The sequence below is a fragment of the Aquarana catesbeiana genome, linkage group LG08 (assembly GCF_042186555.1).
Source record: "Aquarana catesbeiana isolate 2022-GZ linkage group LG08, ASM4218655v1, whole genome shotgun sequence".
Lineage (NCBI taxonomy): Eukaryota > Metazoa > Chordata > Amphibia > Anura > Ranidae > Aquarana > Aquarana catesbeiana.
This window is the reverse complement of record NC_133331.1, coordinates 246,970,568-246,986,210: the sequence shown is the minus strand read 5'-3', so window position 1 is coordinate 246,986,210 and position 15,643 is coordinate 246,970,568. Positions and strand designations below refer to the sequence as shown.

At 45.2% G+C, this 15,643-nt stretch overlaps 1 protein-coding gene across 1 annotated transcript in view; it reads right to left on the bottom strand.

Moving 5' to 3' along the window:
* SLC43A1 (solute carrier family 43 member 1) overlaps positions 1-15,643 on the bottom strand; it is a 639,315-nt gene that overhangs the window by 392,283 nt on the left and 231,389 nt on the right. The window contains exon 4 of the mRNA XM_073596982.1: positions 1,547-1,602. Within this exon, the coding sequence (XP_073453083.1) occupies positions 1,547-1,602 (56 nt within the window). The remainder of the gene's footprint in view (positions 1-1,546; positions 1,603-15,643) is intronic.

Sequence of the window (15,643 nt, the reverse complement as noted above, 5' to 3'; positions counted from 1 at the left end):
CAGAGCATGGCACAGTAGTGCCCCCTGACATCAGAGCATGGCACAGTAGTGCCCCCTGACATCAGAGCATGGCACAGTAGTGCCCCCTGACATCAGAACATGGCACAGTAGTGCCCCCTGACATCAGAGCATGGCACAGTAGTGCCCCCTGACATCGGAGAATGGCACAGGAGTGCCCCTGACATCAGAGTATGGCACAGTAGTGCCCCGACATCAGAGCATGGCGCAGTGCCCCCTGACATCAGAGTATGGCACAGTGCCCCCTGACATCAGAGCATGGCACAATGCCCCCTTACATCAGAGCATGGCACAGTGCCCCCTGACATCAGAGCTTGGCACAGTGCCCCTGACATCTCCTGGATGGGGGGGGGGACAGATGAGGGAGAGATGGGAGGAAGATAGGGGACTGCTCACTCACAGGAGGCTGGTATCTGCAGGATCACGCAGGGGAATTAGTCTAGCAGCCCCCATGGATCTGCCAGCTGCTGTACCTAAGATCTCCCTTCCACACATTTCCTTTCTCAGGCACAGGCTGCATACTAGGATTGCAGTGTGGGCGGGGCAAACACAGGGGATGGGGGCTGGAGGAGCCAGAGAGGGATCAAGCCCTCTCTCCTCTCCTGTTTCTGCAGTGTGGGGGGGGGGGGGATTTCTGCTGGCTGAGCATTGTAAGTGAAGTGACATCTACCCTCCTAGATTCGGCCATGCTCCCCTAGGTGCTGCTTACCTCCTATCCTATGAAAGCAGAAGAAGCACTGGAGTGCAGCAGTATCACTCAGCCACCTATTGCAAGAGATCTGCTGCCCGAACTATAGAGGCAGCATCGGGAAATGCGGCCAGCTGTGCGTTTACGCCATGGCTTCAGTTCTCATAGGTCAGTCTAAGAGTACATACCAATCAAAATTGTCCATTAGCGAACCCAGCAGTTTTACCAGAAAAAAGCCCTGGCTGGCACGGGGGGGGGGGGGGATTAGGGTGTGCCCAGGCACACCCGACACACCCCGTGTGCATGCCTATGAGTGTCTGAAATCATTTAAAAGTACTTAACCCTCAGTGAGAATCCCAACAAAAATGAAACTCCTCTTGCAGAAGATCCCTAAAATGTTAATTGTATTTTAGTGCTGATGTCTGAGAAAATCAGTGAGCCAATCACAGAAGCAGGCAATGCAGTCTTTTATAGTGTGTGGACTTGGACTTTAGCTACAAATGTGTTTTTTTTTTTTTCGATTTGTGGGACGTTCGGCTGCCATACATCCCCAAAGTCTGGACTAAATCCAAACTTCTGAACAGGTGAAATTTGGTCTGAGCCCAGGTTCAAACGGAACACCTAATCAGAACACGTTTTTCATCTATCTAATTACCAGACTAGTATGTAATTGACTGATCAAGTAAAAAAAAAAAGCAATTGGATTGGGTAGCTATCATTTCACATTTATGGGTGTAGAAATAATTTTAAACTTGACTTAAAAAGACACTGTGATCAACAAAATATAAATATCCCGTTTATAAATTGCTTTGCTAAACATTAAACACAAAAATGACATACCTGAATGATCATATCCAGCAAGAGCAATTAGAGCACATGACAGAGCAAAACAGAAGCTGTAAAAAGTGAGAAGAGTTTGGTTTACAAAAAAATATGTACTTCCACATCAAAACAAACAAAAATTATGTCTTTAATCAAGAAAAACATGCCAAACTAAACATGCCATTTAAAACTGATAATTTTGTTCTTAGTCCTTTCTGGAGCTGATCAGCATGGGATGTGTTGAATAGCAATGTGTTATGCTGGGATCACACTATAACACGCAGCGGCTTCATTCACAGTTTCAGGTCCAATTTGAGCCTGAATTTTTGGAGGAATTTGGACCTGAAATGGACCAAAAGATGCACAGGACTCCTGTGCAAATTGCACCAGAGTCGCTGTGAAGATTTGTGAACCGGCTCCATAGAGAGCCGGTCACAATCTCCTGGTATGCGAATTGGATGCTGGGAAAATTCGCATAGGTGTGAACCCAGCTTAAAACTGTGAACAGCACAAATTGTTACATTGCACGACCCATCCTAATTTGTGTAAAGTGTGCTTCTATTAAGTCCTTCCCTGGTTGGAGAAAATGGTAAGCAATCTGGTATCTATGGTTTCCTGACAGACTCCATGGCAGTCTATGTATGGGTTAATCCCGCCTCTCATACCTCATAGGACCCCACTCCCATAAATCTTTGCTTCTAGTCAGAGACCGTGTTCCTTTTTTGTCCTCCTCCTAGGACCAAGGTGTATCTTACCTTATGGAAGTTTTCTACGGTCCAGTCCTGGTTGCACGAATGTTCTGATGGCGGTTCTGGAGTCCAGCAGTCCCAGCTATTAGCAGGGTGGATACGGGCAGAATATGCGATGCCATTAATAGTTTCCTAGCTTTGCCATTGGCAGGCAAGTGGCAACTTGGCCAAACGTCCTTGCTATTAACAGGAGGCCCCTTTTTGAAATACCCGGTTGTGCAGTGAGTGATCGTCCCCAGTCAGGCTGGATCAGGATCATGCTGTGGTGGTATCGTATACTGTTTTTTCTGTACACATGGCAGCAGTATTTGTGTGTATTGTATGTTTTTCTTCTTCTTCCCTTGCCTCTATGGCGGCTGAAACGCATCCTGCGTCCCAGCCCGCCGCGTCTTCCGGGTTCTCTGCGCATCTGCGAGCCTCGTCTGAGATCGAGGCTTGGTTCGCGCGTGCGCAGTTTCAGAAAATGGCAGCATGTGTACGAGCTCCGCTGGATGACACTGGGGGCGCGGTGACATCATCGTCGGCGCCAAGTTTAAATAGCTGTCAGATACAGCTATTACTTGGGATGTTCTGCGGGTAAAAATGGCGGCTTCCCGCTGCATTTGTCTGACACTGACAAGGTAGGAAGTTATGCTGCTGACTGACCAGGCCTTTATTTCACTTGTGTTACCTGTGTGTTTGATTGAAGGTTGTTTTTTGTAGTTGCCAAGCTTTCTGCTATGGATGTGTCACCGCCCCCCAGTGGCCAACCCTTAGGCTGCAGGTAGGGATTTTTTTTTTCTGCTTGTCTGTTTTGGGTTGTTTTTTTCCTGGATCCTGTTATCTCCTTTTTATTTCCTTCAGCCCCTCTAGGTCTGAACATAGGCCTTCAGAACGTGAAGATATTGATCATTCCAGATCACAACATCAGCATTCTTCATCAAGTTCCAGGCGTCCTAGATCAGCTTCTAAATGTCATAGCGAAGAGCCCAAATCCACGTCCGGGCTTCATTCCAACCGCCATTCTAGCCGCTCTGAAAGGAGAGCTTGCTGGGGATGTAAAGGTCAGGTCCCAGAGGGTAAATCCCTCTGTGAGCTATGTTATTCCCGAGCTGCAAAGGAAAGAGGAGCTGGAGACCAGCAGGTAGAAGCTCTGGTCAGAAAGGTGGTTCAGGAATCTTTGATTAGAACGGATCCCAGCCATACAACTTTTACTCCTTCTGCTCCAGCACTAGCTCCTGGCAGGGTCGACCTTGGGACTCCTGGTCCCTCTAGACGCAGTCCCTCTTTAAGTGGATCCTCTGACAGCGAGGCAGAGGTGGATGACCCTGGCGCGGGTTTTGGTTTTTCCCTGGTGCCACGGTTGGTAAAAGCGGTTAAAGACACATTGAGATGGGAAGAGCCAGTAGAAGCACCCTCTAAACAGAGGAAATACTTCAAACATCTCAAGAAAGATCGTCCAAATTTCCCCTTCCTGTGCAAACTTGGCCAAATTATGTCAGATGAATGGGGTAAAGTTGAGAGAAAACACTCGCTAATCTCCAAAGTAGCAAAGATGTATCCATTCAAGAGCGAAGAGGTAAAGCATCTGGAATCGGCTCCGCTCATTGATGCTGCTTTAATGAGGTTGGTGAGACATGTCACTCTTCCTCTGGAAGATACCGTTTCATTCAAGGATGATCTAGAGAGGAAGATCGATACTGATCTTAATCGCATCTATATCACGGCAGGTATGGCTTGTAAACCAGCCTTAGCCCTTGCAGCCTTGTCTAAAGCTATGGAGTCTTAGACGGATGATGTGGATGCAGCTTTATCAAGTGTTTCTGAAGAATTGGTCAAGAGCTCACCGGTCCACGAACTGAAGCTGGCGTCAGTCTTCTTGGGGGAAGCATCCCTTGATATTATTCGCCTAGTGGCACGTGTAATGCTCTCTTCAGTCACAGCCAAGTGCGCCTTGTGGCTGCGCCTGTGGGTTGCGGACCCTGCCTCTAAACAGGCTTGGGTTAGAATTCCCTTTGAGGGCTCTTCCCTCTTTGGGAATAAGCTTGACTCTGCCATTACCCGTGCTACGGGGGGTAAATCAGGGTTCTTACCCCAGGACCATCGCCTCTTGGGTCAGAGAAGACCTCAACCCAGACAAGATCCAGAGCGCACTAGAGATGCCCGCCACTTCAGGTCCGGCCGCAAATTTGGAAAGAACTGGAAGAGAAATCAACCTTCTGGCCAGAAATCCTCAAAGACCTCTTCTGGAGGACGGGAAGCTTCCAAATCCTTTTGATATAAAGCCTGTCCAGGCAGAGCAAGTTGGGGCTCGTTTACTCCTTTTTCAGCACGTCTGGGCAGCTTCGATCAGGGACTACTGGACGGTCAAGACAGTCTCATCAGGTCATTCGTGGGTATTCAGCAGTCCACCCATACACCGGTTTGTTCCCACAGTCCTACCACACTTGGAAGAGAAGAAACAAGTTCTTCTATATACAGAGTCACTGATAGCTCAAGGTGCCGCCATTCCGGTACCAACAGAAGAAAGATTTCAAGGGGTTTATTCCCCCCTTTTCATGGTCCTCAAAAAGAATGGCCCCTGGAGGCCAGTCATTGACTTGACGCACCTGAACTCCTTCATCAAGAAGGAAAAATTAAAGATGGAAACACTGCTAACAATACGTCAGACAATACAACCAGGCGATTGGCTTGTCTCCATAGACCTGAAAGACACCTATTTTCATGTGCCGATTGCAAGGGAATTCCAGAAGTATCTCAGTTTTGCAGTAGACCAGAGGCATCTTCAATTTACATGTCTCCCATTCGGGCTTACAACGTCGCCTCAAGTGTTTTTGAAGCTCTTACTGGTTGTTGTGGCATTAATCAGAGTCAGAGGTATCCGGTTACATCACTATCTGGACAACCTACTCCTGCTTTTGCAAGACAGGGAACAGCTGTTGTCACATCGAGATCAGGTCATCTTTACCCTGACAGCGTTCCGTTGGCTGTTGAACAGGGAGAAAAGTCATCTAGACCCGACACTCTCTAATATTTCTTGGAGCGCAATTCAACACGGTGAAGAGCACCATCTCTTTGCCTCTAGAGAAAATTCCGGTGATTCGGGACAGAATTCATCTCGCAATGTCTCAGGATAATCGGCACCATGGTAGCAACAGCCCCCATGGTAAAATGGGCACAATAGAAGATGCAGCCCTTTCAGAAGGGTTTTCTCCAACAGTGGTATCCGGGGTCTCTAGACCATCTTGTCCGGATAACCCCTTTCATGCGGGAGAGTCTCCCTTGGTGGCTGCAGCTGAGAAATCTCCTCAATTGCCATTCCATAGCACCTGTCTCCTGGATCACGGTGACAACGCATGCCAGCAACAGAGGTTGGGGCGCTCTCTGTCTGACGGAGGTAGCCCAAGGCAAATGGGATTTCCCATCCCGAGATGTAGTCTCGAATGTTCTGGAGCTCCGAGCTGCCTTCTGTGCTCTACAAGCATTTCTCCACTTGACATCAGAAGCCTCAGTTTTCCTAAGGCTAGACAATACGACAGCGGTGTCATATATCAAAAGACAAGGGGACACCCGCAGTCTCTCCTTACTGAGGAAAGTAAGTCCAATCATGTCCTGGGCTCCGACGAAATTGTCGAATCTGACGGCTGTTTATCTTCCCGGAATTCAAAATGTCCAGGCAGACTTTCTCTCAAGGTTTGCCCTGGACAACAACAAATGGTCTCTCCACACCTAGGTTTTCAACTGGATTCTGTCTCTGTGAATGATGCCGGAGGTAGACCTGTTTGTATCCCCTTGCAACTACAAGCTGGAGAAATATTACACGAGATGTCGTTGTCCCCAGGCCTTCGGAGTGGATGCCCTGATGGACCAGTGGAGATTCCACAGGGCTTATGCCTTTCCCCCAGTTCCGGTCATTCTTTGATTTCTATCGAGGCTGAGGTGGGAAGAAGTCAAAGTAGTGGCAGTTGTTCCGTATTGGCCCAACAGACCATGGTTCCCCCTTCTGTTGCAGCTCAGCTACCGGGATCCAATTCCTCTTCCTTCCAGACCAGATCTCCTGTTGCAGGAAACATCTCTTCACCCATGCCCATCCCATCTCCATCTCATGGCCTGGTTTTTGAGAGGGGAAAGCTGGAAGCACTAGGATGTCCAGCTATTGCAACTTTACTGAATGCCAGAAGACCAGGTACCAACAAAGTTTACCAAAGAATTCGGTCGAAGTTTGCAGACACCGTCTTACTAGGCAGCTTTTCAGAGGAGCAATAAGGCTCAGGCCTCAAAGAAAACCGAGGTTTTCCAAGTGGGATCTTCCTTTTGTCCTGGATTTCTTTTCGGAAAAAGAAATGCAGCATATGGATCAGGCAGCTATCAAAGATCTTTCTCTCAAAGCGTTCTTCCTAGTGGCCATAACATCGGCTAAGAGGGTTTCCGAGATCAGTTCTCTAGGATGCAAAGAACCATTCCTTACTTTCTTCCCTGATAGAGTGGTCTTGATTCCTATGCTAGGATCAAACCCTAAGGTAACATATGTATTCCATGAGAATCAAGAGATTGTTCTTCCAATTTTCCGGACATGTGAAAAACTCTAGTATTCATCTTTTAGATGTTGGAGAAGTCTTAAAGCAATACTTTTCGGAAGTCTGATCATCTGTTCATTTATTTCCATGGAAAAAACAAAGGTTTGCGTGCTTCTTCCAGAATCATTGCAGCTTGGATTGTTCAGGCCATCCAAGGGGCTTATAAGGCTAAGGGTTTGGCTCCTCCGGAGGCAGTGACCACTCATTCTACCAGGAGCGTTTCTACATCGTGGGCAGCTTCCCGTCATGTATCCCCGGAAGTGATCAGTAAAGCGGCCTCATGGTCGTCAATTAACACATTTATGACGCACTATTGCATAGAACCTGCTTCTTTGTCTTCGGTTAATTTCGGTTTGCATGTCTTATCTGTTCACGGTGCCAATTAAACCTTTTTTTTTCTTTAACCAGCAATTTCCCACCCGGGTGTGTATGGCTAGTCATTTCCCATACGTAGGCTGCCATGGAGTCTGTCAGGAAAACGGAAAATTTATATCAAATACTTACTGTAATTTTCCTTTCCTGATGGACTCCATGGCAGTTCCCTCCCATTTGCTGGAGTAGGCTAAGTTACGGAACACGGTCTCTGACTAGAGAGCGGGATTAACCGATATGTAGGCTGCCATGGAGTCCATCAGGAAAGGAAAATTACGGTAAGTATTTGATATAAATTTTCAGTTTTAGTTGTAGTCATCTGAAAAATTGTTGACATTTTTAACATATTTGAACAGGCAAACATTGAATTAGTTACCCAAAGGTGCCTATAAATAAAAAGAGATATACTAGCATAATAACACAAGAAATTGCATTTTCAATCAGAACACAAGAAAAAAATGCAAAAAAGCAAAAGCTTTTTCATACTGTACCTCTCATGCAATTTTTGGTCAAAACTCTTTCTGATTGTAGATGCACGCCCTTTGACCTTAACTGTTGCCAGAGTTACCTGAGCACACTGTGATGGCCTTTTGGGGTTTATGGAGACTTTTTTTAACACCAAACAGTTCAATTTGCTTGACTGGCTATTTCTGGACAAATTTCTTGTTTTTTTTTTTAAATCCACATCATTTGTAGATTATTTTCTTACAACAGAATGATTGTATGACTGTTCTAAAAATGCTGGTTAAACAGGAAGAGAGGGGATGTATTTATAAATGTGTAAAAAGGTGGAGCTATATGTTCAGGAAGAGAACAAAAAAAAAAAACTGACCATAATATGAAAAGATGAGAATCCATTGTCACATTGGGGGAAATTTACTAAAACTGAAGCACTCAGAATCCAGTGCAGCTGTGCATGGTAGCCAATCAGCTTCTAATTTCAGCTTGTTCAATTAAGCTTTGACAATAAAGCCTGGCTCACATTGCAGCAATTTGGCATGCGATTTGACATGTCAAATCGCATGCCAAATCGGCGGCTATTGCTGGCAATGGCACTGTCTGCTGCACTAATTCCCAAAAGTAGTTTCTGTACTACTTTTGGCGACTTCGGGGTGCGATTTCAATAGACATCTGTGCAGAAACCCACACAGATGTCTCTGAAATCGCCACCCCCCCCTCGCCCCGAAGTCGGGACTGACATGCGGGAATGAAATCATGCGAGTTCAGCTGAACTTGTACGATTTCATTCCCGCTGTCAGTGTGAACCTGGGCTAAAACCTGGAAGCTGATTTGTTTCTATGCAGAGCTGTTCCCCCGGCGCCTCTGCACTGAGAGCCGAGTGATCGAACATCACCAATGGCTGGGTTCTCACAGATCCCGAGCGCAGAGCTGCTGACTGTCTCCTCTCTGCTCTCCCATGCTAACTGGAGTGCTGAGCTGTGGAGGGGCGGGGAGCGGCCATCTCCGGCTCTCAGCGGCTCGCTGAGAGTGGCATCTGTCCACTGATTTCTGTGACCTCAGCAGAGAGCGGACTTCAGTCTGCTCTCTGCTGAAAACAGGTCACAGGAGTGCAAAATGAATTGCACTCCTGTGGCCCATAGGAGAAGCCAAGCCAAACAAGCTCAGGCTTGACTTCTCCTTTAAGTAATGTTGAATTGTTGTAATGAATTATAAGTCCGCGCTTAAGAGATTAAAGGGTTGCAGCCTCCCCCTAATTAGTTCCCAAAGGGACCTATTAACCTGAAAAGAGGAAAAATGGGGATATGGCGCTACCCTAAGTGACGCAAATAGTAATTGTTGTAAAAAATATATAAGGTAAGTGAACTACTAATATATACCTTATAAAAAAAATATATATATACACTCTGCAGTGCAATTAAAGAATAAACATATATAAGTGCGTGAAAAATGATATAAAATAAATACGCTAGCTACCAAAATGCTGGTACACAACAAACACTCTATCACAGCAAAACAGTAAAACAATAAATCACCACAAAATTATTTGCAACAATATTGGAAAATACTTGAGTATGTGATCTGTGTTTGTACTAAGTCCAACTTGCTTCACTCCTGATACAATTAATTATAAATTAAGTGCTATACTTGTGCCGAAAATTGTGTGTGAGTATCCATTATATATTTACAACACTGATAAGTCCATAAAAGGTATGTATATAGTCCCAGCTGGGATACCAAAAAGTGTCCTCCCAACTTGTGCAATCCAGAAAATGTTAAAAAACCAGTGACTTCTGTGCTCATGGAAACTGGTGACTTCAGGTGCTCCCCCAATGTTTCCCCACTCACCAGAAGTAGTCACCCCTGCAGGGGTAATAGGCATCGAGTGGGTAACTTAGGATGAGTATCCCCTTGGATGTTCCGCCTTATGATCAGCTCCTCCACCGACTTGACCAGCGGTCTAATTCAGACCTCCCAGCGTCCGCTCCAGACCTGGACCCCTCCGTAACTTATCACCACCAAACAGTCCTCTCCTCCATGCAAGAAAGAAACAGGGGACTTCCGTAGTCAGAGTGTCCCAGAGTGACGGGAAGTTTCTTGTGAGGAGCAGAGGAGCCGCGGAGCCAGCGTGTGTGAGCAGATTAAGGTGGTACATTGCTGGAGTAGCATGGTCATCTCAGAGCACACATTTTACCTTGAATAGCCGTAAGGATCACACAGAGCAGAGGAATGGAAGCATTTTTGAAGTGAACATCATCCGCCCTGAGGCACCCACTTTGTCGCTTGGTACCCCTGCAGGGGTGATTATCTCTGGTGAGTGGGGCAGCACTGGGGGGCGAGCACTTCAAGTCACCTTATGAAAAATCGCACAGAAGTCACTGCGGTGTACCCTCTTGGGTGAAATAAACAGCATTTTCAGTTGAACTCTGTTCTCCCCACCTGGTTAACAACACTATTTTCTGCATGGATTATATATATAAACTTTTTAGAAATTAACTATATCAAAAGAAATTGGAATCAATTGTATATATTCTTTTATTCACTGTAATTTAAGCATAGGGAGTGGTTTAATTGAATTATTATTTAGTTTATCACCCAGAAGGACATCTCACGATTCACACAGAAGAACATCTCACACCTTACGTTTCATAAGCGCCATATTGTCCCAATATTTTTGAACATTGGGGTCAAACACAACCCTACTCTATTTTTTGCATATAAATATGGAAGGGGCAACACAGACATCACATTGATAATAATAAGCACACATATTCTTTCAATATCTAATAGTTTTTCTTTGGCGCCATTTTGTCCCAATACTTTTGAACTTTGGGGTTAAAATTCTTAATTTGTTTCTTTTTTTACACTGTCCTTTTTTCGCACTGTCCACCTTAATTTTTTCACTCAGGTATTATATATTCGTTCACTCAGTTATTATATATTCCACTCTGGATGACACTTTTATCCCAGTTCCTAAAGTACTGGTGTTTTTGAAATTTTGGTTATCTCCAAATATGTGGTCCATTCTGGTTTAGACCGTATTATGTTTTGATATTGGTGGAGCTTTTATGCATCGGAGTCATCTGGATTCAGTGTGGATTTTGTGACATTTTTACCCGTTACTTAATAATAATATAGAGGGCAGCGCCGTTTTTGTTCTCATCTTACTTATCTACTATGCAATTAGACCCTTAGGGGTACTAATTAGAGATAGGCAGCAGCTCTTATACTGTCCTAAGCGCGGATTTATTCTTTTATATACTTTGTTCACTGTGTTCATTCAGAAAAGGAAGGGGTTGGTAAATTAAATATTTACTTGCCCCCTTCCCCACTCTTCATCCTGATACATCTCCCGCAGTAGCCAGGGGGAGAGGAGAGGAGGGATGACAGCAGCACTGCGGGTGACGGGTGGGAAACACAGGGGGGAAGCCCGGGCAGTAGGGGAATCGGCACTGCACATAGTGATTAGGGTGTGCCCAGGCATACCTGGCACACCCCCTGCGCACGCCAAAGGTATATAGTTTTAGCTGTTGCCTGTGTATGGTTGAGTGGCTGGATTCACCATTTCCTCTGTGCCTATTACTCTATTTAGCCTTCTGTACACCCTTTTATATCTTCAATTCAGTTAAAGCAGTCCTCAATCAGTCCTCAATCTCCATCTCTGCAGCCTCAACTATACAGAATGAGTAAACAAGAAGAGCTCTGCACAGTCTCCCTGTTCTTTCACAAACGGAAGCATTGTAAATACAATATAAACTAAACAATTAAGGATATCCAAAAAGGTTAATGGCAATACACTGATTTACCGTGTGGTCTGACATAGACATTGCAGACCTAACAGTAATCATACTGTATATTCAGAGACCAAATGGCATGTACAAACCCATTCAGTAACAGTAATACAAACTAACTGTAATAATACAAAAATGTGCTAAAAAAACAATCATTGTATTTATAAATATATTCACTCCTTAAAGGGGTTGTAAACCCTCATGTTTTTTCACCTTAATGCATACTATGCATTGAAGTGAAAAACTTTCTGTAGTGCTGCAGCCCCCCAATGCCCCCCTTTTACTTACCTGAATGCTGTCTTTCTCCGGTCGCGAACAAGCACACCAGATCTAGGTGGTGTCTCGTGTCCTGATTGGATAGATTGTTAGAAGCGTAGCCATTGGCTCCTGCTGCTGCCAATCAAATCCAATGACGCGGGTGCTGGGAGTCAGGGCCGAGTCCTGTTTTCTGTCCGAATACACGCAAAAGCAGGACTCGGGAGCACGCCCGCATGAGTGTCCACCAAGGAGAGCACTTCTCCAACGTGGACACCAGATGCGGGAAGGAGCTACCAGCGCCACCAGGGGACCCCAGAAGAGGTAGATCTGGGCCACTCTGTGCAAAACGAACTGCACAGTGGAGGCAAGTATGACATGTTTGTTTAAAGAAAAAAAAAAGAGGGTTTACAACCCCTTTAAATTCTTCCCTACACCTTTCACAAATATAAAATCAGACAATGTGGTCCATCACCCACACAGCTAAAAGAATGTACAGATGTCACAAAGGTATGTGTAGCTCATACTTACCGCCTCGGCAAGCGCCACTTGCCTGTTCATACTTAAAATATATTGCTATAGTGGTCAATATTAAGGATGAGCCGAACACTTCCCAGTTCGGTTCGCACCAGAACATCCGAACAGACCAAAAAATTTGGCAAGAACACACAAACACCATTAAAGTCTATGGGACACAAACATAAAAAAAAATCAAAAGTGCTAATTTTAAGGGCTTATATGCAAGTTATTGTCATAAAAAGTGTTTGGGGACCCAGGTCCTGCCCCAGGGGACATGTATCAATGCTAAAAAAAATTTAAAAAATGGACGTTTTTTCAGGAGCAGTGATTTTTTAATGCTTAAAGTGAAACAATAAAAATGAAATATTCATAATTCAAAATGAAATATTGTGCCTGGGGGTTGTCCTCAGTATGCCTGTAAAGTGGCGCAGTTTTCCCGTGTTTAGAACAGTACCACAGCAAAATGACATTTCTGAAGGAAAAAGGACAAAACTGATCGCTGCTGTAATGAATTGTCGGGTCTCGGCAATATAGATAAAACTCATAAAAAAAATGGCATGGGGTCCCCCCCCCAGTCCATTACCAGGCCCTTTGGGTCTGGTATGAATATTAAAGGGAACCAAAATTTTTTTTTAAATTGTGTGGGGGTCCCCCCAAAATCTATACCAGGCCCTTCAAGTCTTGTATGGAAATTAGGAGGAACCCTGTGCCAAATTTAAAAAAAATGGCGTAGGGGTCCCCCCCAAAATCCACACCAGACCCTTATCCGAGCACGTAACCTGGCAGGCCGCTGGAAAAGAGGGGGGATGAGAGCACACCCCCCTCCTGAACTGTGCCAGGCCACATGCCATCAACATGGGGAGGGTGCTTTGAGGTCTGACCCCAAAACACCTTGTCCCCATGTTGATGGGGACAAGGGCCTCATCCCCACATGCCTTGCCTGGTGGTTGTGGGGGTATGCGGGCGGGGGGCTTATCAGAATCTAGAAGCCCCCTTTAACAATGGGGACCCCCAGATCCCCCCATGTGAATTGGGGTACCCCTACCATTTCACAAAAACAAGTGTCAAAAATTGTAAATAAGACAAGAGACAGCTTGGGACAAGTCCTTTATTAAAAGATAAATAAATAAAAATGTCCCGCGATGTCCATTCATCTTCTATTATGCCACCAACGAGCCGAAAAAATTAAAAAATTAAAACACGCAACACCTCAGCCTCCATGGGAGGCTCCCGCCGAATGACGCTTCCCATTTGTGACAGCTGTTATATAGCTGAGGGAGGGGCCACCCAGTCACGTAAATGAGTGACCCCACCCCCCTCTGACGCCATGGTTCGGGGTTCCCCTTAATATTCATACCAGACCCAAAGGGCCTGGTAATGGACTGGGGGGGGAGCCCATGCCATTTTTTACAATGAGTTTTATCTATATTGCCGAGACCCGACAATTCATTACAGCCACGATCAGTTTTAAATGATAATTTTTCCTTTAGAAATGTCATTTTGCTGCGGTACTGTTCTAAACACAGGAAAAATGCGCCACTTTACAGGCATACTATAGACACCCCCCAGGCATGATATTTAAAGGAATATTTCATTTTTATTGTTTCACTTTAAGCATTAAAAAAATCACTGCTCCTGAAAAAATGGCCGGTTTAAAAAAAAATTATTTGCATTGGTACATGTCCACTGGGGCAGGACCCAGGTCCCCAAACACTTTTTATGACAATAACTTGCATATAAGCCTTTAAAATGAGCACTTTTGATTTTTCATGTTAGTGTTCCATAGACTTTAATGGTGTTTCGGCGGCTTTCGAATTTGCCCCAAACACCGCATATTGTTCGGTGTAATGCTGCGTAAATAAAAAGGAATTTCCGTCGGAAAAATCTTGGATGGTTTTTCCGACGAAATTCCGCTCAAGCTTGGCTTGCATACACACGGTCACACAAAAGTTTGCTAAACTTTCGACGCGGAAGTTGCTAAACAAGAACGCGGTGACGTACAACACTACGACGAGCCGAGAAAATGAAGTTCAATGCTTCCGAATTGTTCCAAGCATGCGTAGGAATTTTGCGCATCGGAATTGGTACAGACGATCGGAATTTCAGATCGGAACTTTTTCCGACCGAAAAATTGAGAACATGCTCTCAATCTTTTGCTGGCTGGAGTTCCGCCAGCAAACGTCCGATGGAGCATACACACGGTCGCATTTACGGACCAAAAGCTCTCATCGGACTTTTGCTGGCGGAATTTCTGCTCGTGTGTACGGGGCTTTACAAGGTCTCAGGTGTGAATGGGGAGCAGGTGGTTGTTTGGTGTTATCGCTCTCACTCTCTCATACTGGTCACTGGAAGTTCAATATGGCACCTCATAGCAAAGAACTCTGAGGATCTGAAAAAAAGAATTAATGGCCCAGGCCAGTGATGGCGAACCTTGGCACCCCAGATGTTTAGGAACTACATTTCCCATGATGCTCATCCACTCTGCAGTGTAGTCGAGCATCATGGGAAATATAGTTCCAAAACATCTGGGGTGCCAAGGTTCGCCATCGCTGGCCTAGGCTATAAGAAAATATAATAAAATATTTACAAAAATGTGAACTGTGAGGTGAGATACTGTATATTATAGCATCCACAGCGATAGTAACAAATCAGGCAATAGTTATAAAGCTTGTAAGGAGAGGCACAGTAGAAGATCAAAGCCAAGAAGCAATTGCTTAGCAGCACTTACATGCCCAGAGTTCATCAACAAGAGCATCACTGCTAACAATAACTATTGCGGTCATTAAGACTGAAATAATGTTGCTGCTCATGACACTTCATCTAAAACATAAACATAGCCAAAATCAAACTCAGGCTCTCCAAAGAGAAACTGTTATTTCCGATGACCATCACCCGGATTCTTTACTATGCTTGAGTACCAATCATTCACTGTGTTCCTTCAGATAAGGAATTGGCTAGTAAATTACATATTAGTGTCCCCTTCCCCTGATCTCCATCCTGAAAGGATCCCATGCAGCAGCTGGCAAAAGGAGAGGAGCTGCAAGGGCGGGGGGGACCAGGGAAGCATACAGGAGGGCTCGACCAACAGAAGGAAGAGGAAGTGGAGTGGAGGGGTGGCATTTACTGGAACCGAGCCCCTGCAGCAGCTGAATGCCATAGAGGGAGAGGAGGAGAAAACGGATTTCAGCTGCTGCAGGAGGAAATTACAGGGGATGGGTTCCAGTAAATGCCACCCCTGCTCCTTCCCAGGTTCCAGGGGGTAGGTAAGGAAGGGATGCGACCTACCCATCACCTGCTCACATTTGACAGCTGGATCATGATCCACAGTTTGCTGACCCTGAGTTAAAGATAACCTTTTTACAACTTACCTGTGAAAAATTCAGCTGTACAACCTAACAAATATTTCACAATCAC